General features: G+C 49.6%; 2 protein-coding genes across 2 annotated transcripts in view; both read left to right on the top strand.

Moving 5' to 3' along the window:
- LOC139230198 (scavenger receptor cysteine-rich domain-containing protein DMBT1-like) overlaps positions 1 to 6,855 on the top strand; it is a 30,099-nt gene extending 23,244 nt beyond the window's left edge. Inside the window, exons 6-11 of the mRNA XM_070862038.1 lie at positions 36 to 91; positions 1,333 to 1,799; positions 2,976 to 3,290; positions 5,138 to 5,461; positions 5,849 to 6,163; positions 6,791 to 6,855. Of these exons, the coding sequence (XP_070718139.1) occupies positions 36 to 91; positions 1,333 to 1,799; positions 2,976 to 3,290; positions 5,138 to 5,461; positions 5,849 to 6,163; positions 6,791 to 6,855 (1,542 nt within the window). The remainder of the gene's footprint in view (positions 1 to 35; positions 92 to 1,332; positions 1,800 to 2,975; positions 3,291 to 5,137; positions 5,462 to 5,848; positions 6,164 to 6,790) is intronic.
- Positions 6,856 to 9,443: 2,588 nt separating this feature from the next.
- Positions 9,444 to 25,361, top strand: LOC139230196 (scavenger receptor cysteine-rich domain-containing protein DMBT1-like; the record flags this gene model as incomplete). Its single annotated transcript, XM_070862037.1, has 5 exons — positions 9,444 to 9,723; positions 10,603 to 10,914; positions 16,190 to 16,504; positions 20,430 to 20,753; positions 25,177 to 25,361. Coding segments are annotated over exons 1-5 (1,416 nt in total), but the record flags the coding sequence as incomplete, so codon positions are not given.
- Positions 25,362 to 27,239: the final 1,878 nt, after the last annotated feature.

Raw genomic sequence — 27,239 nt, 5'->3', positions numbered from 1 at the left:
TCTTCGACGTCTTGATCAGCTCCTGTGTCATGTAGGTCAACGTCAAGTCCAGTTTGGTAAACCACTTTCCCCCGGCTGGCATTGCAAACAAGTAATCAGCCTTTGGTAACGGGTACTGATCCTATTTCGAAACCCTGTTGATCGTAGCCTTGTAGTCTCCACAGATTCTGACTGTGCCATCACTTTTCAGCACAGGAACAATGGGGCTGGCCCATTCATTAAATTCAACTGGTGATATGATCCCTTCACGCTGGAGTCTATCCATTTCGATTTCGACCTTCTCCCTCAGCATATACGGAACTGCCTGAGCTTTATGATAGACGGGTCTTGCATCCGAGTCCACGTGGATCTGCACCGTGGCTCCCGTGAAGTTGCCAATGCCTGGTTCGAACAGCGAGGGGAATTTGCTCAGTACTTGGCACATGTATCTTTCTCCGACAACAACGCCTTGATGTCGTTCCAATTGCATCTGATGTTTTCAAGCCAATTCCTGCCGAACAGCGTTGGGCCATTGCCTGGGACAATCCATAGCGGTAACTCGTGAACTGCACCATCATACAACACTTTAATTGTGGCACTGCCAATCACCGTTATGAGTACTTTGGTGTACGTGCACAATTTGGTATTGACTGGACTCAGCCTGGGCTTCACAGCCTTGGTACCTCACAGCTTGTCGAATGTCCTCTGGCTCATTATCGATTGACTCGCCCCCGTGTCCGTGTCCGGTGTTGTGTATGCATGCCTGTTTACTGTGTGATGTCTGTAACACTGTTATGCAACACTGAATGTACCCTTACACTGTACACACCTTACCTGTACACCAGAGGGTGCTGCTGCTGGAGACCTAAGGGTTACCTACACACTGCAGGTAACCCAGTATAAAAAGGAACACACAGCTTATTGTCCTCACTCAGGAGCTGCAAATAAAGGACGACAGGTCTACACAGTTTAAGTATCATACCCTGCCTCGTGGAGTCATTACTAAAGGTGCCTACATACGCTGCAACTGGCGACGAGGATGGGATACGAGGTCACGAACCACACGCTCAGCATGTCGAATCTCAGCAACTTTCAGCAATTTACCGATGGGGAAGATTGGGACGATTTTGTAGAAAGATTGGAACACTTGAGACTGGCTGCACCGTGCGACTTTGGCGACCACCTAAATGAAGCATTAAGGGACTCTAAACCAACGAGAGCAGTGCACCGCATGCATACTTCTAAGGGCAGAAACAGGGCCCACCAGTGCCGCCACAAAGACTATGCATGCAAAGAGAAAAGGACCTTCAAAGGATCTGCAGAAAAAGCTTTACTCACCACGTCTCTGATAAGTTGGCTGATCACCGGGGCTCCGGCACAGAGGAAGGTGAAGTTGCTCAATGCCTGGAAGAAGAGTATGGAACTCATATCTGCTCCACCGAAGAAAGTAGATGTCGACGGGGTCCCAGTTTCTATGGAGAGCGACACAGGGGCGAGCCAGTCTGCGATGAACCAAGCGACCTTTGAAGAATTTTGGTTGAATCCGGCCAATCGGCATTCTGTCCAAGCGAAACTGCTCCCAGGCCTCCGGGCTCCGGCAATCGACCTCGAACATGGATCCATCGCAGCATCCGGAAGTTCCACTGTCCAGCTCGACTGCCCACGGCACTCCGGCGAAATCTCCGAGACCGAGGATCCAAACTCCACTTTCCGGGCCGGGGCAGCAATCCAAGAGGTGAATGGCATTGAAAGAAATAGATTCCCGATGTCCAGGGTCGAACCTGTGGAAGGAAAGAGCACCACAGTCTACCTGCAGGAAAGCCAGAAAATGGCAGCCGCAGCACAAGGAGAAAAACTTGTAATCAAAATGGCCTCCACCATACCACGAGTGAGCATGGAGGAGCATCATGTGACACCGAGCGGCCAATCAGATTTGAAGGCTCCCTTAAAGGAGACCGGTAACCAAAGAAATTTAAAGGGGAAGTTTCAGCTATTTGAGTACACGGACTTTAAAGCTAAAGATGCAATTAAAGGGTGCAAGTATGAAAATGTATGCAATCTAACCATGAATTGTGATGCTGGTTTAACTAATGTGACTAATGAGATGAATGCAGGTGTCAGTAAGGTTAAGAACAAGTTTATTGTGTCAACAATAATAATAAAGAATGTGAAATGCCTAATGTAACCATGTCTGTTGAAACCAGGACACCCAAAAGTGATGCAAGTGCTAGAATGTATAATGCAGGCTCGACTATGTGTGATCAGAGCCAAGGTGTCATGTATACCAGTTGGACACTGCCAAAGGACATTGGGTCCTACAGGGACCATGCTGATGCCAATGGAATTCCCCTGTAGGAGGCTACCTGACCATGTAGCCTGGACCTTTGGAACGAATGTGATGCCCCTTGCAGGACACACACACAGCCAGTGGGAGGCAGACCCACTCCAGGGACAGTGGTCAATGGGCAGCCCAGCCACCACCAGCCTGCACCAGACCAGCCCTACAACCCCTGGCCAACAGGGCCAACACCAGGAGCATGAGGCCAATGGCCTCCAACAGTGACGTCATCTAGTGGCTAGTGATCCCAAAAGTACAGACATGACACTGTCGAACACTTTCCTAATGTTAAAGACCACTATCAGGACACCTCTTAGTCTTCTCTATTCTAGAGGAAAGAGCGTCAGCCTGTTCAAACTTTCCTGATAGAGTTAACCTCTCACTTCTGTTAGCATTCTTGTATCTTTAGCCATCCAGTGAGCTTTAGCTTTGTATGCCATTCCTTTCTCCCTCGTGGGACTGTGTCTGGTATCATCTTTGTAGACATTAGTCTTAACCTTGCCGACCCTGTCTCACATCTGGAACCTTGATAAGTGTCTTTTGAAAATCCAAATTACTCGGTTACCTCTTAGAGCACCATGTACATGTTCCACCTACAACTGCATGTTTCTGTAGATAGTCCCAGACCAGTTTAACCATGTTTCCGTCTCTACTCCAGGTCCGGTGCCCGTACGGCTGGTGAACGGGACCAACATGTGCTCCGGGAGAGTTGAGGTCTATCATAAATCCATCTGGGGGACCGTTTGCGACAATGATTGGGATGAAAAAGCAGCGAGTGTGGTCTGCAGACTGTTGAACTGTGGGATGGCTCTGTCAGCAACAGGAGGTGCTTACTATGGAGAGGGGACTGGGGCCATCTGGTTGTATGATGTGAAGTGCCTTGGGACAGAGCTTGCTCTCGATCAGTGCTCTGCCAACCCATGGGGGGTGAATAACTGCACACACAGCAAGGATGCTGGAGTCACCTGCTCAGGTGAGTAGATTCACCGGCTCGGGTGAGGGGCGTCACCGGCTCGGGTGAGGGGAGTCACTTGTGCTTTGTATGTATTTGTACTATTGCAATGTATCGCAGTGATCAGAGAGATTCTTGATCCATATCTGCACCGCACCCCAAGGCTAGGAGTAGAAAGCTGGCCAGTGAGATTAGTTTGGGATTGATACAGGGCTATGGGGAGGAGAGCTGGGCAGTGGGATTAGGTTGGGATTGATACAGGGCTATGGGGGAAGAGCTGGACAGTGGGATTAGGTTGGGATTGATACAGGACTATGGGGGAAGAGCTGGGCAGTGGGATTAGTTTGGGATCGATACAGGGCTATGGGGAGGAGAGCTGGGCAGTGGGATTAGGTTGGGATTGATACAGGGCTATGGGGGAAGAGCTGGGCAGTGGGATTAGGTTGGGATTGATACAGGACTATGGGGGAAGAGCTGGGCAGTGGGATTAGGTTGGGATTGATACAGGTCTATGGGGGAAGAGCTGGGCAGTGGGATTAGTTTGGGATTGATACAGGGCTATGGGGAGGAGAGCTGGGCAGTGGGATTAGGTTGGGATTGATACAGGGCTATGGGGGAAGAGCTGGGCAGTGGGATTAGGTTGGGATTGATACAGGACTATGGGGAAGAGCTGGGCAGTGGGATTAGGTTGGGATTGATACAGGACTATGGGGGAAGAGCTGGGCAGTGGGATTAGGTTGGGATTGATACAGGTCTATAGGGGGAGAGCTGGGCAGTGGGATTAGGGTGGGATTGATACAGGGCTATGGGGAGAGTGGGGCAGTAGGATTAGTTTGGGATTGATACAGGGCTGTGGGGAGAGTGGGGCAGTGAGATTAGTTTGGGATTGATACAGGGCTATGGGGAGAGTGGGGCAGTGGGATTAGTTTGGGATTTATGCAGGGCTATGGGGAGAGCGGGGCAGTGGGATTAGTTTGGGATTGATACAGGGCTATGGGGAGAGCGGGGCAGTGGGATTAACGAGAACAACAACTTACATATGAGATACGACACAGAAACAGACCATTCGGCCAACCAGTCCATGTCGGCATTTTTGCTCCACTTGAACCTCCTCCTGACTTTCCTCATCTAAATCTATCGGCACAATCGTTGCATTTATATAGTGCCTATAACATAGTAAAACATCTCAAAGCGCTTCACAGGAGCGTTATCAAACAAAATGTGACATCCGGCTACATAAGGAGATATTAGGGCAGGTCAAATAGGTAGGTTTTAAGGAGCGTCTAAAAGAAGAGCGAGGTAGAGAGGTGAAGAGGTTTAGGAAGGAAGTTCCAGTGCTTAGGGCCCAGGCAGCTAAAGGCACAGCCAACAATAGTGGAGCGATTAAATTGGGGATGAACAAAAGGCTCAGAGGTGATAGGTGAACAGGATTTGTTACATGTTAGGATATGGGCAGCAGAGCTGAAGTTTACGGAGGGTGGAAGATGGGAGACCAACTAGGAGCACATTGGAATAGTCAAGTCAAGAGGTATCCAAGGGCCCGGACTAGTATGTTTCAACAGCTGATGAAATGAGGCAGGGGCGGAGACGGGCGATGTTACACAGGAGGAAGCAGGAGGTCTTGGTGATGGAGAGGACATGGGGTCAGAGGCTCATCGCGGGGTCAAATAGGATGCCAAGGTCGACAAAGGTCTGGTTCAGCACAGACAGTGGTCAGGGAGAGGGATGGAATTGGTGGCTTGGGAATGGAGTTTGTGGCGGTTTGGGTCTTCCCAATATTTAGTTGCAGGAAATTTCTGCTCATCCAGGACTGGATGTCGGACAAGCAGTGTGACAAATCAGAGACTGTGTTCTCCTCTCTATTGCAGGTCCGGTGCCCGTACGGCTGGTGAACGGTAACAACATGTGCTCTGGGAGAGTTGAGGTCTATCGTAAATCTGTCTGGGGGACAGTCTGTGACGATGGCTGGGATGTGAATGGAGCGAGTGTGGTCTGCAGACTGTTGAACTGTGGGACGGCCCTGTCAGCACGGACTGGTACCTACTATGGAGAGGGGACTGGGGACATCTGGATGATGGGTGTGAAGTGTCTTGGGACAGAGCCTGCCCTCGACCAGTGCTCTGTCACTCCAGGGGGGGTGAATAACTGCAACCACAGCAAGGACGCTGGAGTTACCTGCTCAGGTGAGTGGAGTCCCACTCTGGGGTAAGCAGAGTCCTCCTCTAGGGTGAGCGGAGTCCCTCCCCGCATCCTATAATATGCCACCTAGTCTAATTCCACACTCCTGCTCACTCGTCCCTGGTAACCCAGTAATCTCCCGAGACCAGTTTATCTTCTCTGGTCTCTCTCTCTGTAACTATCCCCTCAGCTCTGGTTACACCCAGTGAATCTGGGCTACACTTGTTCCTATGTTTTATAATGGTGCATCTCATTCAATTCTCCAACTATGCCCCACCTGAGGTACAAGTTCAATAGACTGTGTGCAATTTCGAACTCCAGTTATAAAATCCAGGCGTGGAGCCCGGTGAAAGTCCAGTTAATCCCAGACAAGTTTAACTGTGATCCTGTCTCTATTGCAGGTCCGGTGCCCGTACGACTGGTGAACGGTAACAACATGTGCTCCGGGAGAGTTGAGGTCTATCGTAAATCCGTCTGGGGGACGGTCTGTGATGATGGCTGGGATGATAATGCAGCGAATGTGGTCTGCAGAATGTTGAACTGTGGGACGGCCCTGTCAGCAATAGGAGGCGCCTACTATGGAGAGGGGACTGAGGACATCTGGTTGGATGATGTGTGGTGTAATGGGACAGAGCCTGCCCTCGATCAGTGCTCTGCTAACCCATGGGGGGTGAATAATTGCACACACAGCAAGGATGCCGGAGTTACCTGCTCAGGTGAGGGGAGTTACCTGCTCGGGTGAGGGGAGTTCCCCAGCTCAGGTGAGGGGAGTTCCCCGCTCGGGTGAGGGGAGTTCCCTGCACGGGTGAGCGGAGTTCCCGCTCAGATGGTCTTTTGCACTGCATGCTGGGCTCTGCCATCATTGAGGATTGGGATGTTCATGGAGCCTCCTCCTCCTGTTGGTTATTTAATTGTCCCCTACCATTCATGATTGGATGTCGCAGGACTCCAAAGCTTTGATCTGATCCGTTGGTTGTGGGATCGCTTGGCTCGCTCTATAACATGCTGCTTCTGCTGTTTATTATGCATGTAGTCCTGTGTGTAGCTTCACCAGGTTGGCACCTCATTTTTAGGTACGCCTGGTGCTGCTCCTGGCATGCTCTTCTGCACTCCTCATTGAACCAGGGTTGGTCGCCTAGCTTGATGGTGATGGTAGGGTGAGGGATATGCCAGGCCATGAGGTTACAGATTGTGGTGGAATACAATGCTGCTGATGGTCCACAGCACCTCATGGATTGGAGATAGAATTCCAGATTTCCACTACCATTTGTGTGGAAAAGAGCTCCTGATTTCGCTCCTGAACCGCTTAGCTCTAATTTAAAGGTTATGCCCCTTTGTTCTAGATTCCCCACTGGACGAAATAGTTTTTCTCTATCGACCCTATCAAATCCTTAAACATCTCAATTAGCTCAACCCTTAATCTTCTAAACTCAAGGGAGTACAAGCCTAGTCTGTGCAACCTTTTCCAATTTAACATCCGGAATCATCCTGGTGAATCTACGCTGTACCCCTTCCAAGTCCAGCATATCCTTCCTGAGATGTGGTGCCCAGAACTGAGCACAGTACTCCGGATGGGGTCTAACCAGAGCTCTGTCCAGCTGTAACATAACGTCCACCCTTTTGTACACCAGCTCCCGAGATAAAGGCCAACATTTCATTAGCCTTTGGTCACTGTAGCAGTGCACTGGCTTTTAGTAATTTGTGTATCTCTGCTCCTCCACCGTTCCTAGACTCTCACCTCAACCAAAATATTCTGAGTATAAATTAGAAGCACAGAAACATCGAAAATAGTTGCAGGAGTCGGCCATTCGGCCCTTCGAGCCTGCACCACCATTCAACAAGATCATGGCAGATCACCCACACCAGCACCACCCCCCTCCCACGCATCCTCCACACCCCCCGACCCCCCCAGCCGCAAGGACCACATCCAACTCCCTCCCGAACACATCCAATGAACCGGCATCAACAACTCTCCGCGGCAGGGAACCCCACAGGCCAACAACTCCCCGAGTGAAGAAGTCTCTCCCCAACCCAGCCCCAAACAGCCCACCCCCGATCCCCAGACCGTGCCCCCCCCCGCCGGCTCCGGACCCACCCAACACCGGGAACACCCCCCCACACCCAACCCGTCCCGTCCCGTCAGAATCCTTCCCAAATGCCGAACACCCCCGGATGTCGAGCCCCCAGCCCCGGCCACCCCGGAGCCACGCTCCCGCGACGCCAACCACACCATATCCACCAACCGCCATCTGCGCAGTCAACCCATCCACCCCACTCCAAACATCCCCGCACCGAGGCACAGAGCCCCCAGGCCCGCCCCTCCAACACACTTCGCCCCCCCAGACCTTCGCTGCAATGTGGCCCCTCCCGTCCCCCGCCCTGGGTTTCTCCGCCCCCCCACCTCCACCACTCTCCCCTCCATCCCCCGCCCACGTCTCCCCTCCACTTCCCTCTGCCTCCCCGCACAGGCTCCCACCTCGGGGGCGGCAACCTTCTGGGGCCGGGAATTTTAGCCCCCAGCGTGGAAGTCCTGCTCCCACCGCAGAATTGGCCTTACCACCCCTCAATGGAAGCGGAGTGCAATTTCCCACACTCCACTTCCTTTGGGGGCAGTTACCAGGGCAGGACTGGATGCTCCTGTGACAGTTTGAACTGGTGCTCACCACTCTCTGTCCTGTGACAGTTTGAACTGGTGCTCACCACTCTCTGTCCTGTGACAGTGTGAACTGGTGCTCTCTACTCTCTGTCCTGTGACAGTTTGAACTGGTGCTCTCCACTCTCTGTCCTGTGACAGTTTGAACTGGTGCTCACCACTCTCTGTCCTGTGACAGTGTGAACTGGTGCTCTCCACTCTCTGTCCTGTGACAGTTTGAACTGGTGCTCTCCACTCTCTGTCCTGTGACAGTTTGAACTGGTGCTCTCCACTCTCTGTCCTGAGACAGTTTGAACTGGTGCGCTCCACTCTCTTGATTCATGCCTCAATAGAAAAGAAAATTGGCGGGAGTACATTCGCTTGTGTTCGATTTGCGCTACCACCCAAGACCAATTTATCCTCCTCACATTCTTCCCGGTCAGTGTCAGCCGTGTCTCAGCGTCTGCACCCAGGCCTCTGAGTCAGAAAGTTGTGTGTTCAAGCCCCACTTCAGAGGCCTGAGTCCAATAATCCAGGGTGGCTCTCCCAGTGCCAGGACTGAGGGAGCACTGCACTGTCAGAGGTAGATATATATACTCTCGGACTTGAGCTCCATAATCCAGGCCGACACTCCCAGTGTCAGTACTGAGGGAGCACTGCACTGTCGGAGGTAAATGTATATACTCTAGGACTTGAGCTCCATAATCCAGGCTGACACTCCCAGTGCCAGTACTGAGAGAGCACTGCACTGTCGGAGGTAAATATATATACTCTAGGACTTGAGCTCCAAATCCAGACTGACACTCCCAGTGCCAGTACTGAGAGAGCACTGCACTGTCAGAGGTAGATATATATACTCTAGGACTTGAGCTCCATAATCCAGGCCGACACTCCCAGTATCTGTACTGAGGGAGCACTGCACTGTTGGAGGTGCCGTCTTTCAGATGAGACATTAAACCGGGGCCCTGTCTGCCACCTCGGGTGGTGTAAAAGATCCATGGCACTATTTAGAAGAACAGCAGAGGAAGTTCTTCCCGGTGTCCTCGCCAATATTTATTGCTCATCCAACATCACTAAAAATAGATAATCTGGTCATTATCACATTGCTGTTTGTGGGAACTTGCTGTGTGCAAATTAACTGCAGCTTTTCCTATATTAGACTAGTGGCTACACTTCAAAAAGTACTTCATTGGCTTTAAAGTGCTTTGAGATATCCTGAGGTCATGAAAGGCGCAATGAGAAATGCAAGCCATTTTCTTTCATTCTGTTGATGTCTTGTTCATAAAAACATTATGTCCTACATCGTGCCTCAATTCCCCTTCTCAATTCCAGGACCGGTGCCCGTACGGCTGGTGAACAGTAACATGTGCTCCGGGAGAGTTGAGGTCTTTCGTAAATCCGTCTGGGGGACCGTCTGTGACGCTGGCTGGGATGCAAATGCAGCGAGTGTGGTCTGCAGACTGTTGAACTGTGGGACTGCAGTGTCAGTGCTGCACGGGGCAGCCTCTGGAGAGGGGACTGGGACCATCTGGCTGAGTGACGTGAAGTGTTTGGGGACAGAGCCTGCCCTCGATCAGTGCTCTGGGAGTCCGTGGGGTGTGAATGACTGCACACACCGTCGGGATGCCGGAGTTACCTGCTCAGGTAATTCGAGCTTTGCATTTCAGGGATTCAGGAAAGAGGATAATAAGGAATTTTGTTGTCCAGGGTTTCCCAGGGTACTGGTTCCTCAAGGAGTTCAGTCACGTCCCAGCTTCATTTCATTAATTAGTCCCTTTGTCTGGGGCAGATACCCTGAGGAGGAGCCAAGGCATTCAGTTCAACTACAAGCATCTTTCAGGCTTTGTTCCAATTAGTGCCTTTCCTGCTGTGTGGGGGGCTCTGTACCACACTGAGTGTGATCAGATAACTCCGTACAGCCCAGGGATGGAGGCTGGGCCTCTCCTGCTGTGTGTGGGGCTCTGTACCACACTGGGTGTGATCAGGTAACTCCGTACAGCCCAGGGATAGAGTCTGGTCCTTTTCTGCTCTGTGCAGGGGGCTCTGTACCACACTGGGTGTGATCAGATAACTCCGTACAGCCCAGGGATGGAGTCTTGGCTTCTCCTGCTGTGTGTGGGGCTCGGTACCACACTGGGTGTGATCAGATAACTCCGTACAGCCCAGGGATGAAGTCTTGGCTTCTCCTGCTGTGTGTGGGGCTCGGTACCACACTGGGTGTGATCAGATAACTCCGTACAGCCCAGGGATGGAGTCTGGTCCTTTCCTACTCTGTGCAGGTGGCTCTGTACCACACTGGGTGTGATCAGATAACTCCGTATAGGCCATTAATTGAGCCTGGGCTTTCCTGCTGTTCTTTTGTGTGTGTGTGGGGCTCAGTACCACACTGGGTGAGATCAGCTCCCTCAACGCAGGCTGGGATGGAGTCTGGGCCTTTCCTGGTCTCTGTGTGTGTCGGGGTTGCGGGGGGGAGGCGGGGCTCAGTATCTCACCAATACTCAGCTGGAGTTTCCTTGTTCACAGGTCCTTTCCCGGTCAGACTGACAGACGGGAACAACATGTGCTCGGGGAGGGTGGAGATCCTTTACAAGTCCACCTGGGGGACCGTCTGCGACGAGGGCTGGGACCTCACCGACGGGGACATCGTGTGCAAGCAGCTGAACTGCGGGAAGGCCGAGTCGGTAACCGGGGCGTACCTCGGCCGAGGGAGCGGGGAGGTGTGGCTGGGTGGTATGCGGTGCAGTGGGACTGAACATTCGCTGGACCGGTGCCTCGCAAACCCCTGGGGAAGCAGTAACTGTACACACAGTCAGGATGCTGGCGTCACTTGCTCAGGTAAGGCTTGTCTGCTTGCTGAGTGTCTCACATTTTATTGCCACCCCGAGCAGGAGTCGGCCCATTGGTCTCCTCCAGCCTGCATCTAGCTGCTTGGACAGGGAATCATCGAATCTCACAGCACAGAAGGAGGCCCTTCCGCCCACCGTGTCTGCACCAGCTCTTTGGAAGAGTTGTCCACTTAGTTCCACACTGCAATTTTTTTCCTTTTCATGTGTTTATCTAATTCCCTTTGTGGATTTTACTATTGAATCTGCTTCCACCGCACTTTCAGGAGCACATTCCAGATCACAACAACTCGCTGCATAAATACATTCTCTTCATCCCCCCACTGGTTCTTTTACCAATGACCTTAAATCTGTGTCCTCTGGTTACTGACCCTCCTGCCACAATTAAAACCGCTGCTCCTTGAAAGGTGACCGGGTGCGTGGCAGTGCATTAATCTTTCAGCTCCCGTGCAGACAAATGGGGAGCTGGAGCGGGGAAGGGGTCCAGGCCGCTGTATTAAAATGCGGGCGTGCAGGAACTACCTTCAAATCTGGAAGAACTAATGAGGAATTGAACTGTTGTGCAGTGTCGGTGAGCAGATTATCGCAGTGACTCACCGACTATATATTGCCAGAATTTACAATGTATTTGCAGCTGCTCTTTCTCGATCCCTGTCCTTATTTGCTGTGAGAAGTGAATGTTTGGCCCTATCAAGGGCACCGTTCAGGTCAGTGGCACCTGAACCTGACGAGCAGAACCGAGTTAGCGGGAAAACTGCTGTTGTGCAGATCTGCGGACTTTCCCCACGGTTTAACAGTGGAAGCAGCGATAATTATTGGGACTGAACATTGTGGTTCGCTGATATGGTTAAATGACTCGTTAATGGCGATTTTCATATTTATAAATCTAAAATCCGATTATGCACAACAATAAAAAAAATCAGTAAATGTAACTGGGGAGATAGATGTACAACACAAGTATTTTGTTTGTTGCGCAGGTTGTACATTTTTTGATAATATTGTGGAATGAGCACTATTACTAAATGCTGAGTGTGAGGGGGAGATCTCAGTAACACCTGGGTGAGTTGGGAGATCTGTCGACAGGATACTCATCTTCACAAATCAGTTGCAGTCATTTTTGGCCAGAGATTAAACATATGCAGCAATAAAAATGACAATGATGAATTTCAGCAGCAGGCAATGTCAGCGTGAAATAACCCCTTTGAAATACTTTGAAAAATCAGCACAGTTGGTTCGTGTATGAGGTTTCTGTGTTTGAGTCTCCCCTCCTTTGGTGTAAATTTATTATCTGATTACAATCCCTCCGCTGCTCCTTAGGGACCTTTCCCTAGGTTGAAGGTTCTTTCTAAATGCAAGTTGTTGATAAATGTGAACTGGAGCTTGGGATGTCCAGTAGTATTAGTTAAAATTTAAAAAATATTGTAAGATCAATGTATGAAAGTAACTCTTCAGTTGTGAAACTGTTCCTCTCCTTAACTCGTCCATTAAATCCTGTTCCCGTTTGCATTTTCTACTCTTTAGTGGAACACTTTACTTCAATGGGTGAAGATTTCCTCCGTGTTAACAAGGCATATTGAATCCTTGACTTCATTAATAGAGGAGTAGAGTACAAAAGCAAGGAAGTTATTCCAAACCTTTATAAAGCAGTGGTTCACCCTCAGCTGGAGTATTGTGTCCAATTCTGTGCACCACACTTTAGAAAGGATGTCAAGGCCTTGGCGAGGGCACAGGACAGATTTACTAGAATGGTACCAGGGATGAGGCACTTCAGTTATGTGGGGAGAGGACAGAAGCTGGGGTTGTTCTCCATAGAGCAGAGACGGTTAAGAGGAGATTTGATATTGTTCAAAATCATGAGTAAATGAGGAGAAACTGTTTCCCGTGGCAGCAGAGTGGGTAACCAGAGGAGACATTTTAAAGTGATTGGCGAAAGAACCCGAGGGGACATGATGAAAAACATTTTTACACAGTGAGTTATTGTGATCTGGAAGGCGCAGCCTGAAAGGGTGGTGGAAGCAGATTCAAAATAACTTTCAAAAGGGTATTTGAACAATAGTTGAAGTGGAAAGGTTTACTGGGCTCTGGGGAAAAGGCTGGGTGAGTGGGACTAAATGGAGAGCTGTTTCACAGAGCCAGCACAGGTGTGTGCAGTTTGGGTCCCGAGTGGGATTCAATCTGTGATTATTAGTCCATCCTCTGGATTATTAGCACATCCCTCTGGATTATTAGCCCAGGCCTCTGGATTATTAGTCCATCCCTCTAGATTATTGGCCCATCCCTCTGGATTACTGGCCCAGGCCTCTGGATTATTAGCCAATCCCTCTGGAGTATTCGCCCATCCCTCTGGATTATTGGCCCATCCCTCTGGATTACTGGCCCAGTCCTTCTGGATTATTAGCCCATGCCTCTGGATTATTAGCCCAGGTCTCTGGATTATTAGTACATCCTCTGGATTATTAGCCAATCCCTCTGGAGTATTCGCCCATCCCTCTGGATTATTAGCCCACTCTTCTGGATTATTAGCTCATGCCTCTGGATTATTAGCCCAGGTCTCTGGATTATTAGCCCATCCCTCTGGATTATTAGCCCACTCTTCCGGATTATAAGCCCATGCACCTGGATTATTAGCCCATCCCTCTGGATTATTAGCCCATCCCCCTGCATTATTAGCCCAGCCCCCTGGCTTATTAGCCCATCCCTCTGGATTATTAGCCATCCTCTGGATTATTAGGTCAGGCCTCTGGATTAGTAGCCCATCCTCTGGATTATTAGACCATCCTCTGGATTATTAGCCCATCCCTCTGGATTATTAGCCCACCCTCAGGATTATGAGCCCTTCACTCTGGATTATTAGATCATCCTCTGGATTATTAGCCCATCCCTCTGGAGTAGTAGCCCAGGCATCTGGATTATTATCCCAATGCTCCATTAGTAGCCCATCCATCTGGATTATGAGCCCATCCCTCTGGATTATTAGCCCAACCATCTGGATTATTAGCCCAGGCCTCTGGATTATGAGCCCATCCCTCTGGATTATTAGCCCACCCTCTGAATTATGAGCCCTTCACTCTGGATTATTAGCCCATCCTCTGGATTATTGGCCGATCCTCTAGATTATTAGCCCATCCCTCTGGATTATTAGCCCAGGTCGCTTTTTTATTAGCCCTTCACTCTGGATTATTAGCCCATCCTCTGGATTATTAGCCGATCCTCTGGATTATTAGCCCATCCCTCTAGATTATTAGCCCACCCCCCTGGATTATTAGCCCAGGTCGCTTTATCATTAGCCCATCCTCTGGATTATTAGCCCATCCCTCTGGATTATTAGCCCATCCTCTGGCGTATTAGCCCATCCTCTGGATTATTAGCTCAGGCCTTTGGATTATTAACTCATCCCTCTGGATTATTAGCCCAGGCCTCAGGATTATTATCCCATCCTCTGGATTATTATCCCATCCCTCTGGATTATTAGCCCATCGCTTTGGATTATTAGCCCATCCTCTGGATTATTATCCCATCCCTCTGGATTATTAGCCCATCCACCTGGATTATTGGGCCATCCCTCTGGATTATTAGCCCATCCCTCTGGTTTATTAGCCCAGGCCTCTGGATTATTAGCTGATCCGTCTGGATTATTAGCCCAGTCTGTGGATTATTAGCCCATCCCTCTGGATTATTAGCCCATCCCTCTGGTTTATTATCCCAGGCCTCTGGATTATTAGCCGAACCATCTGGATTATTAGCCCAGGCCTCTGGATTATTCACCCATCCCTCTGGATTATTAGTCCAACCCTCTGGATTATTAGCCCAGTCCGCTTTATTATTAGCCCAGGCCTCTGGATTATTAGCCCATTGTCTGGATTATTAGCCCATCCCTCTGGATTATTAGCCCAGTCCTCTGGATTACCAGCCCATCCCTCTGGATTATTAGCCCATCCCTCTGGATTATTAGCCCATTGTCTGAATTATTAGCCCACCCCTCTGTATTATTAGCCCATCCCTCTGGATTATTAGCCCATCTCTCGGGATTATTAGGCCAGGCCTCTGGATTATTAGCCCATCCCTCTGGATTATTAGCCCATCCCTCTGGATTATTAGCCCACCCCCCTGGATTATTAGCCCAGGTCGCTTTATCATTAGCCCATCCTCTGGATTATTAGCCCATCCCTCTGGATTATTAGCCCATCCTCTGGCATATTAGCCCATCCTCTGGATTATTAGCTCAGGCCTTTGGATTATTAACTCATCCCTCTGGATTATTAGCCCAGGCCTCAGGATTATTATCCCATCCTCTGGATTATTATCCCATCCCTCTGGATTATTAGCCCATCGCTTTGGATTATTAGCCCATCCTCTGGATTATTATCCCATCCCTCTGGATTATTAGCCCATCCACCTGGATTATTGGGCCATCCCTCTGGATTATTAGCCCATCCCTCTGGTTTATTAGCCCAGGCCTCTGGATTATTAGCCGTTCCTCTGGATTATTAGCCCAGTCTGTGGATTATTAGCCCATCCCTCTGGATTATTAGCCCATCCCTCTGGTTTATTATCCCAGGCTTCCGGATTATTAGCCGAACCATCTGGATTATTAGCCCAGGCCTCTGGATTATTCACCCATCCCTCTGGATTATTAGTCCAACCCTCTGGATTATTAGCCCAGTCCGCTTTATTATTAGCCCAGGCCTCTGGATTATTAGCCCATTGTCTGGATTATTAGCCCATCCCTCTGAATTATTAGCCCAGTCCTCTGGATTACCAGCCCATCCCTCTGGATTATTAGCCCATCCCTCTGGATTATTAGCCCATTGTCTGAATTATTAGCCCACCCCTCTGTATTATTAGCCCATCCCTCTGGATTATTAGCCCATCTCTCGGGATTATTAGGCCAGGCCTCTGGATTATTAGCCCATCCCTCTGGATTATTAGCCCATCCTTCTGGATTATTAGCCCAGGCCTCTGGATCATTAGCCCATCCCTCTGTACTTTTAGCCAATCCCTCTGGATTATTAACCCATCCCTCGGGATTATTAGGCCAGGCCTCTGGATTATTAGCCCATCCCTCTGGATTATTAAGCCATGCCTCTGGATTATTAGGTCAGGCCTCTGGATTACTGGCCCAGGCTGTTATATTACTACCCCAGTAACATGGTCTCTATGCTAACCAATTTTCGGAGGACACCTGGGCTCAAATATCCAGATGATGTTTCCAGTGAAAGTTCAGTTAATTCCAGACCAGATTAACCGTGTTCCTGTCTATATTCCAGGTCCGGTTCCCGTACGGCTGGTGAACGGTAACAACATGTGCTCCGGGAGAATTGAGGTCTATCGGAAATCCAGCTGGGGGACCGTTTGCGACAAAGGCTGGGATATAAACGCAGCGAGTGTGGTCTGCAGAATGTTGAACTGTGGGACGGCCCTGTCAGCAACAGGAGGGGCCTACTATGGAGAGGGGACTGAGGCCATCTGGTTGGATGATGTGAGGTGTAACGGGGCAGAGCTTGCCCTCGATCAATGCTTTGCCAACCTATCGGGTGTCAATAACTGCGCACACAGCAAGGACGCTGGAGTTACCTGCTCAGGTGAGCGGAGTTCCCCAGTTGGGGCGAGGAGAGTTCCCCAGCTCGGGCAAGGGGAGTTCCCCAGGTCGGGCAAGGGGAGTTCCCCAGGTCGGGCAAGGGGAGTTCCCCAGGTCGGGTGAGCGGAGTTCCCCAGGTCGGGTGAGCGGAGTTCCCCAGCTCGGGCGAGGGGTAACGGAGTTCCCCAGCTCGGGTGAGCGGAGTTCCCCAGCTCGGGTGAGGGGAGTTCGCCAGCTCGGGCGAGGGGTAACGGAGTTCCCCAGGTCGGGTGAGCGGAGTTCCCCAGCTCGGGCGAGGGGTAACGGAGTTCCCCAGTTGGGGTGAGGAGAGATCCCCAGCTCGGGCAAGGGGAGTTCCCCAGCTCGGGCGAGGGGAGTTCCCCAGCTCGGGTGAGCGGAGTTCCCCAGCTCGGGCGAGGGGTAACGGAGTTCCCCAGGTCGGGTGAGCGGAGTTCCCCAGCTCGGGCGAGGGGTAACGGAGTTCCCCAGTTGGGGTGAGGAGAGATCCCCAGCTCGGGCGAGGGGAGTTCCCCAGCTCGGGTGAGGGGAGTTCCCCAGCTCGGGTGAGCGGCGTTCCCGCTGTGATTGAAGCCCATAGGATTAAGGTGGCAGTGGCAGAGTAGATATGCAATTGGCTAAGGGACAGAAAGCAGGGAGTAGAGGTGAAGGGTTGTTTTTCAGACTGGAGGAAAGTGTGGAGTGGTGTTCCCCAGGGGTCGGTATTAGGACCACTACTCTTTTTAATATATACTAATGACCTGGGACGAAAGGTGGACAAGTCCCCTGTACCTAATAGCCTGCATTCTTGGATCTTAAAAGAAGTGGCTGCAGAGATAGTGAATGCATTGGTTATAATCTACCAAAATTCCCTGGATTCTGGAGGGGACCCAGTGGATTGGAAAACCGCAACTGTAACACCTCTATTTAAAAAATGAAGGAGACAGAAAGCAGGAAACTATAGACCAGATAGGCTAACATCTGTTATTGGGAAAATGCTGGAGTCCATTATTAAGAAAGCAGTAGCAGGGCATTTGGAAAATCATAATACAGTCAAGCAAAGTCAGCATTGTTTTCTAAAGGGGAAATCATGTTTGACAAATTCGCTGCTGTTCTTTGAGGATGTAATGAGCAAGGTGGATAAAGGGGAACCAGTAGATATCGTGTATATGGATTTTCAGAAAGTATTCGATAGGGTGCTACATAAAAGGTTACTGAAAGAAGGGACTGAGTATAACGTAATTGCTGATGATACAAAGATGGAAGAAAAAGCAATGTGTGAGGAGGACACAAAAAATCTGCAAAAGGACACAGACAGGCTAAGTGAGTGAGCAAAAATTTGGCAGATGGAATGTAATGTTGGGAAAGTATGAGCTCATGCACTTTGGCAGAAAAAAAATCAAAGAGCAAGTTATTATTTAAATGGAGAAAGATTGCAAAGTGCCGCAGCACTGCGGGACCTGGGGGTATTTGTGCATGAAACGCAAAAGGATAGCACACAGGTACAGCAAGTGATCAGGAAGGCCAATGGTATATTGGCCTTTATTGCAAAGGGCATGGAGTATAAAAGCAGGGAAGTCTTGCTGCAGCTATATAAGGTATTGGTGAGGCCACACCTGGAATACTGCATATAGTTTTGGTTTCCATATTTATGACAGGATATGCTTGCTTTGGAGGCAGTTCAGAGAAGGTTCACTAGGTTGATTCTGGGGATGATGGGGTTGACTTATGAGGAAAGGTTGAGTAGGTTGGCCTCTACTCATTGGAATTCAGAAGGATGAGAGGTGATCTAATCAAAACATATCAGATTATGAGGGGGCTTGACAAGGTGGATGCAGAAAAGATGTTTCCACTGATGGGGGAGACTATAACTAGGGGGCATGATCTTAGAATAAGGGGCCGTCTATTTAAACCAGAGATGAGGAGAAATTTCTTCTGTCAGAGTGCTGTAACTCTGTGGAATTCGCTGCCTCAGAGAGCTGTGGAAGATGGGACATTGAATAGACAGTTTCTTAAACGATAAGGGGATAAGGGGTTATGGGGAACGGGTGGGGAAGTGGAGCTGAGTCCATGATCAGATCAGCCATGATCTTATTAAATGGCGGAGCAGGCTCGAGGGGCCATATGGCCTGCTCCTGTTCCTGTTTCTTATGTTCTTATGTTCGAAGATAAGAGCTCATGGGGTTGGGGATAATATATTAGCCTGGATAGAGGATTGGCTAACTAACAGAAAACAGAGAGTCGGGATAAATGGGCAATTTTCAGGTTGGCAAACTGTAACTAATAGGGTGCCACAAATCAGTGCTGAGACCTCAACTATTTACAATCTATATTAATCACTTGGATGAAGGCACCGAGTGTAATGTAGCCAAATTTTCTGTTGATACAAAAATAGGTGGGAAAGCAAGTTTTGAGGAGGATGCAAAGAATCTGCAAAGGGATATAGATAGGCTCAGTGAGTGGGCAAACATTTGGCAGATGGAGTATGATGTGGGAAAATGTGAGGCTATCCACTTTGGTAGGAAAATTAAAAAAGCAAATTATTATTTAAATGGGGGAAGACTACAAAATGCTGAGGTACAGAGGGATCTGGGGTTCCTTATAAATGAAACACAAAATGTTATCATTTCGGTACAGCAAGTAATTAGGAAAGCATATGGAATGTTGGCCTTTATTGCAAGGGGGGTTGAGTATAAAAGTAGGGAAGTCCTGCTACAACAATACAGGGCGCTGGTGAGACCACACCTGGAGTACAGCATACAGTTTTGGTCTCGTTATTTAAAGAAGGATATACTTACATTGGAGGCCGTTCAGAGAAGGTTCATGAGGTTGATTCATGAGATGAAGGGGTTGTCTTATGAAGAAAGGTTGAGTAGGTTGGGCCTATACTCATTGGAGTGTAGAAGAATGAGAGGTACTCTTATTGAAACGTATAAGATTGTGAGGGGGCTTGATAGGGTAGATGCAGAGAGGATGTTTCCCCTCGTGGGGGAATCTAGAACTAGGGGCATAGTTTCAGAATAAGGGGTCGCACATTTAAAACAGAAATGGGGAGGAATGTCTTTCCTGAGAGGGTTGTGAATCTTTGAAATTCTCTACATAGAGAGCTGTGGAGGCTGGGTCATTGAATGTATTTAAGGTGGTGATAGACAGATTTTTGAATAATAAGGGAGTCAAAGGTGATGGGGAGCGGGCAGGGAAGTGGAGCTGAGGCCAAGATCAGATTATCCATGATCTTATTGAATGACGTAGCAGGCTCAAGGGGCCAAATGGCCGACTGCTCCTATTTCTTATGTTCTTATACAGGACATAATTTCAAAGTCTGGAGCTGACGCAAAACTCAAATGTAGTAAACAATGAATAGGATGGTAACAGACTTCAGGAGGACATACACAGGCTGGTGAAATGGGCAGGCACATGGCAGATGAAATTTCATAACATAGCTCGGAGAAAGTAGGACGGACCCACCCAGTGCCCCCTCCCTGTCAAGCCTTTGATCATTGCCCGCCCACCATAGTGTAGGGCAATGTAGTGGTGCAGGGCGATGTCGGGGCGCGGGGCAATGTTGGGGTGCGGGGGCAATGTCTGGGTGTGGGGGCGATGTCGGGGTGCGGGGCAATGTTGGGGTGCGGGGCAATATCTGGGTGCAAGGGTGATGTCGGGGTCCGGGGGCGATCACGGGGCGATGTCTCGTGGTGCGGGGTGATGTCGGGCCGATGTCTGGGTGCGGGGTGATGTCGGGCCGATGTCTGGGTGCGGGGTGATGTCGGGCCGATGTCTGGGTGCGGGGTGATGTCGGGTGTCGAGCGATATCACAAGTGTGGTGGGTGAGAACCACAATTGGGTGTTAAGAGCAGGCTGACGGTTGGGCCCGGTCGACGCCTCCTGCCATCATATAAACCACTTTAACCGTGTTCCTGTCTCTATTCCAGGTCCGGTGCCCATACGGCTGGTGAACAGCAACAACATGTGCTCCGGGAGAGTTGAGGTCTATCATAGCTCCTCCTGGGGGACCGTCTGCGACGATGGCTGGGATGTAAATGCAGCGAATGTTGTCTGCAGACTGTTGAACTGTGGGACGGCCCTGTCTGCAACAAGAGCCGCCTACTATGGAGAGGGGACTGCGAACATCTGGTTGGACCATGTGAGGTGTAACGGGACAGAGCCTGCCCTCGATCAGTGCTCTGCCAACCCATGGGGGGTGAATAACTGCACACACAACAAGGATGCCGGAGTTACCTGCTCAGGTGAGGCGAGTTCCCCACTTGGGTGAGGGGAGTCCCTGCTCAGGTGAGGGGAGTTCCCCGCTCGAGTGGGCCCCTCACACCCCACACCCATTAATATCCCACCCAGTCTAATCCCACTCTCCCCTCACTCCCCACACCCATTAATATCCCAGCCAGTTTAATCCCACTCTTCCCTCACTCCCCACACCCATTAATATCCCACCCAGTCTAATCCCACTCTCCCCTCACTCCCCACACCTATTAATATCCCACCCAGTCTAATCCCACTCTCCTCTCTCCCCACACACTTTAATGGAATAGAGGCTTTATTGAGAGAGTGAGTGGAAGATAGCTCGGAGGTGGTTCGTGTGGAGGATAAACACCGACTTGGGTACTGTTGAGGGGGATGACTCTTCAGGGGAGAGCAGCAGCAACCAAGTTCATGGCACCGTGGCTGGCTCTGCTGCACAGGAGGGCAGGAGAAAGAGTGGGAGAGCGATAGTGACAGGGGATTCAATTGTATAGGCATTTCTGCGCCTGCAACCGAGACTCCAGGATTGTATGTTGCCTCCCTGGTGCAAGGGTCAAGGATGTCTCAGAGCGGTTGCAGTACATTCTAAAAAGGGAGGGTGAACTGCCAGTTGTCATGATGCATAATAGGTACCAACGATATAGGTAAAAAACGGGATGAGGTCTTACGAGACGAATTTAGGGAGCTAGGAGTTAAATTTAAAAGTAGGACCGCAAAAGTAGTAATCTCAGGATTGCTACCAGTGCCATATGCTAGTCAGAGTAGGAATCGCAGGATAGCTCAGATGAATACGTGGCTTGACAAATGGTGCAGAAGGGAGGGATTCAAATTCCTAGGACATTGGAACCGGTTCTGGGGGAGGTGGGACCAGTACAAACCGGACGGTCTGCACCTGGGCAGGATCGGAACCAATGTACGAGGGGGAGTGTTTGCTAGTGCTGTTGGGGAGGAGTTAAACTAATATGGCAGGAGGATGCAGGGAGGCAGAGAGAAATAGAAGGGGGGCAGAATCAAAAGATAGAAAGGAGAATAGTAAAAGTGGAGGGCAGAGAAACCCAAGGCAAAAAGCAAAAAGGGCCACATTACAGCAAGATTCAAAAGGGGCAAAGTGTGTTAAAAAGACAAGCCTGAAGGCTCTGTGCCTCAATGCGAGGAGTATTCGGAATAAGGTGGATGAATTAACTGCACAGATAGCAATTAACGGATACGATGTGATTGGCATCACGGAGACATGGCTCCAGGGTGACCAAGGCTGGGAACTCAACATCCAAGGGGATTCAGCATTTAGGAAGGATAGACACAAAGGAAAAGGAGGCGGGGTGGCGTTGCTGGTTAAAGAGGAAATCAATGCAATTGTAAGGAAGGACATTAGCCTGGATGATGTGGAATCGGTATGGGTGAAGCTGCAGAATTCCAAAGGGCAGAAAACGTTAGTGGGAGTTATGTCCAGGTCACCAAATAGTAGTAGCGAGGTTGGGGACAGCATCAAACAAGAAATAAGGGATGTGTGCAATAAAGGTACTGCAGTAATCATGAGCGACTTTAATCTACATATAGATTGGGATAACCTAACTGGTAGCAATGTGGTGGAGGAGGATTTCCTGGAGTGTATTAGGGATGGTTTTCTAGACCAATATGTCGAGGAACCAACCAGGGTGTTGGCCATCCTAGACTGGGTGATGTGTAATGAGGGGATTAATTAGCAATCTTGTTGTGCGAGGCCCTTTGGGGAAAAGTGACCATAATATGGTAGAATTCCTTATTAAGATGGAGAGTAACAAAGTTATTTCGGAAACTAGGGTCCTGAACTTAAGGAAAGGTAACTTCGACGGTATGAGGTGTGAATTGGCTAGAATAGATTGGCAGAGGATACTTAAAGGGTTGACGGTGGATAAGCAATGGCAAACATTTAAAGATCACATGGATGAACTTCAGCAATTGTACATCCCTGTCTGGAGTAACAATAAAACTGGGAAGGTGGCTCAACCATGGCGAACAAGGGAAATTAATGATAGTGTTAAAACCAAGGAAGAGGCATATAAATTGACTAGAAAAAGCAACACACCTGAGGACTGGAAGAAATTTAGAATTCAACAGAGGAGGACTAAGGGTTTAATTAAGAAGGGGAAAATAGAGTATGAGAGGATGCTTGCAGGGAACATAAAAACTGACTGCAAAAGCTTCTATAAATATGTGAAGAGAAAAAGATTAGTGAAAACAAACGTAGGTCCCTTGCAGTCGGATTCAGGTGAATTTATAATGGGGAACAAAGAAATGGCAGACCAATTGAACCAATTCTTCGGTCCTGTCTTCACAAAGGAAGATACAAATAACTTTCCGAATGTACTAGGGAACAGTGGGTCCAGTGAGAATGAGGAACTGAAAGATATCCTTATTAGGCGGGAAATTGTGTTCGGGAAATTGATGGGATTAAAGACCAATAAATCCCTGGTCCTGATAGTCTGCATCCCAGAGTACTTAAGGGAGTGGCCCTAGAAATAGTGAATGCATTGGTGATCATTTTCCAACAATCTATCGACTCTGGATCAGTTCCTATGGATTGGAGGGTAGCTAATGTAACGGCACTTTTTAAAAAAGGAGGGAGAGAGAAAGCGGGTAATTATAGACCGGTTAGCCTGACATCAGTAGTGGGGAAAATTTTGGAATCAATCATTAAGGATGAAATAGCAGCCCATTTGGAAGGCAGTGACAGGATCGGACCGAGTCAGCATGGTTTTATGAAGGAGAAATCATGCTTGACAAATCTTCTGGAATTTTTTGAGGGTGTAACTAATAGAGTGGACACGGGAGAACCTGTGGATGTGGTGTATTTGGACTTTCAAAAGGCTTTTGACAAGGTCCCGCACAAGAGATTGGTATACAAAATCAAAGCGCATGGTATTGGGGGTAATGTTCTGACATGGTTAGAAAACTAGTTGGCAGACAGGAAGCAGATAGTCGGGATAAACGGTTCCTTTTCAGAATGGCAGGCAGTTACTAGTGGGGTGCCGCAAGGCTCAATGCTGGGACCCCAGCTCTTTACAAAATACATTAACGATTTGGATGAAGGAATAGAGTGTAATATCTCCAAGTTTGCGGATGACACTAAACTGGGTGGCGATGTGAGCTGTGAGGAGGACGCGAAAAGGCTGCAGGGTGACTTGGACAGATTAGGTGAGTGGACAAATACATGGCAGATGCAGTATAATGTGGATAAATGTGAGGTTATCCATTTTGGGGTCAAAAACATGAAGGCAGAATATTATCTGAATGGCGGCAGACTAGAAAAAGGGGAGGTGCAACGAGACCTGGGTGTCATGGTTCATCAGTCACTGAAAGTGGACACGCAGGTACAGCAGGCGGTAAAGAAGGCAAATGGTATGTTGGCCTTCATAGCTAGGGGATTTGAATATAGGTGCAGGGAGGTCTTGCTGCAGTTGTACAGGGCCTTCATGAGGCCTCACCTGGAATATTGTGTTCAGTTTTGGTCTCCTTGTCTGAGAAAGGACGTTTTGCTATTGAGGGAGTGCAGCGAAGGTTCACCAGACTGATTCCAGGGATGGCTGGGCTGTCATATGAGGAGAGGCTGGATCAACTGGGCCTTTATTCACTGGCGTTTAGAAGGATGAGAGGGGATCTCATAGAAACATATAAGATTCTGATGGGACTGGACAGGTTAGATGCGGGAAGAATGTTCCCAATGTTGGGGAAGTCCAGAACCAGGGGACATAGTCTTAGGATAAGGGGTAGGCCATTTAGGACTGAGATGAGGAGAAACTTCTTCACTCAGAGAGTTGTTAATCTGTGGAATTCCCTGCCGCAGAGAGTTGTTGATGCCAGTTCATTGGATATATTCAAGAGGGAATTAGATATGGCCCTTACGGTTCAGGGAATCAAGGGATATGGAGAGAAAGCAGGAAAGGGGTACTGAAGGAATGATCAGTATGATCTTATTGAATGGCGGTGCAGGCTCGAAGGGCCGAATGGCCTACTCCTGCAGCTATTTTCTATGTTTCTAATACATGGACCTGTTGGGCGGAATGGCCTGTTTCTGTGCTGTACATTGTATGTCACTGTTCCGAGTTCTCTGAAACCAGCGGATAATGAATGGTTTTCTCTCCCTTTTTTGTTGTAAGGTAATTCAGTTGTTGGTGTGCGATCCCCAGAACCTCCCTGGACCCTCCATGTTAACAGAAACTATCCATATTAAAGTGTATCTCGGAGGGCTAAGTGTGGGGATGGTTTCTAAATGTGTTGTTATTGGCAAAGTGGCTGAGATTCCAGTCCGTTCAGTAATGGGAGAACTGTTGGGGCTTGGAGATGCTCACTAACTGCCCCCACCCCGACCCGTAACAGCAGCAAGTTCCAGATCATTCTCGTCAAACTCGGAATGGTTTCAACTCCTTCCCATCTCTATTTCAGGTCCGGTGCCCGTACGGCTGGTGAATGGTACCAACATGTGCTCCGGGAGAGTTGAGGTCTATCATAACTCCTCCTGGGGCACCGTCTGCGACGATGGCTGGGATATAAATGCAGCGACTGTAGTCTGCAGACTGTTGAACTGTGGGACGGCCCTGTCAGCAACAAGAGGCGCCTACTATGGAGAGGGGATGGGGGACATCTGGTTGGATGATGTGAGATGTTTCGGGACAGAGCCTGCCCTCGATCAGTGCTCTGCCAACCCATGGGGGGTGAATAACTGTACACACGGCAACGACGCTGGAGTTACCTGCTCAGGTGAGTGGAGTAACCCGCTCGGGGGAGGGGAGGTAACCGCTCAGGTGAGTGGAGTAACCCGCTCGGGGGAGGGGAGTTCCCTGCTCGGGGGAGCGGAGTTCTCTACTCAGGGGAGGGGAGTTAACTGCTCAGGTGAGTGGAGTAACATGCTTGGGGGAGAGAGGTTTCCCGCTCGGGGGAGGGGAGCTCTCCGATCGGGGGAGGGGAGTTCCCTGCTCGGGGGAGGGGAGTAACCCGCTCAGGGGTTGGGAGGTCCCCGCTCGGGGGAGGGGAGTTCCCCGCTCGGGGGAGGGGAGTTCCCTGCGCTGGGAGTGGGTTGAGTCTGCTGTTTCTGTCCCTTCACCCCAACCCTGGTCTCTTACGTCCAATCCCTGTTCAAAAATGTCAGAAGGGTTAAATTATGAGGGCAGGGTGCAGAGACGGGACTTATATTCTCTCGAGTATAGAAGATTATGCAGTGATCTAATTAGGGTGTTTAAGGTGATTAAAGGTTTCGATAGAGTAGCGCGAGGGAAAGGGGTAGAAATTCATCTCGGGAGGTAATGGATCAGGCTGTTAAACACATCGCCTGATATTTAGTTCCGTTGCAGTCAACGTTTCTCTAGAAGCCCCGATGAGCCTGTTTCAGTCTGTGTCTGATCCCCCTGCACTGTCTCTCCCCTCCGGCTCTCCCTCTGAAACCATCACTCCATCAGACCACCCGCCTGTCCTCCCACTGGTCACCTCCCCCCACCTTCCTAACCCTCTTTAGGACATCCTCGTCACCTTTGCTTCCTCTTGCCTCAATCTCTGTCCTTCTCTGTACCCAGCTCTCTGTGAGGGAGACACAAGTTTGTGGTGATGGCTCCACAGTCTACTAGGCCTTCGCCCCTCCGCCAGTGTTTCTGGTACTAAACCCTCATTGTGGGACTGTTTTCACTCGAGCAGAGATTTAGGAAGGTGACGTGCAGAGAGAGAGAGAAACACACACACACACACACACACACACAAAGACACATTGTGCAGCGACACCTGTTGGAAGCAATCATTAAAAGCAGGAACCCTGGCTTCCCGCTGTGTGTGTGGCTCAGTACTGCACCGGGTGAGATCAGCTAACTTAACACAGGCCAAAGATGGAGCCTGTGCCTTTCCTGCTGTGTGTGAGACTCAGTACCACACTGGGTGTAACTCGCTAACTCAGCACAGGCCAGGGATGAAGCCTGGACCTTCCCTGCTCTGTGCTGCTCACTGACTGGTCAAAGCTCACCGAGTATGACTGGGACATGGATTTTTAAAGGACACTTGGTACCAACTCTCTCTTTTCCCTTCGTTTCAGGAAGTGTCAGAACTCGGTCTCAGAAAACTTGCCTCGGCCCCAAAGGTATGTTGAAGAAGATTAAAATGAATCGTCCTGTCAGGGTCTCCATGTCTCTCCTTCAGAGCCCCCACTCCGGGCAGTTCGGCAAGCAGGATGTCATGTATGTACATGCTGTGTGTAGCCACCAGATGGTGTCATTGTTGGAGGCCACTGAGCAGCACGCACATGGTGCTGCTCTGGGAAAAAGGCCAGCCATTTTGTGAGTCAGGCACTTTGGGCCTAAATAAAGCAGAAGCAAGGTTGTACCTTGCTTCATTAAACAGTACTCAGTTTGAACCTTTATTGCAAACATAACACAGGAGATCAGTGCTCCACCTTCAAATACATACAGGGGCGCTGGCGTTTGCTGGGAGTAGAGTGATGCGAAGCCCCCCATCGCATCGAGGCCGTC

This window comes from Pristiophorus japonicus, chromosome 19 (assembly GCF_044704955.1).
Source record: "Pristiophorus japonicus isolate sPriJap1 chromosome 19, sPriJap1.hap1, whole genome shotgun sequence".
Taxonomy (NCBI): domain Eukaryota; kingdom Metazoa; phylum Chordata; class Chondrichthyes; family Pristiophoridae; genus Pristiophorus; species Pristiophorus japonicus.
Note: the sequence above shows the minus strand (reverse complement) of the source record. Positions and strands in the feature narration are given on the sequence as shown.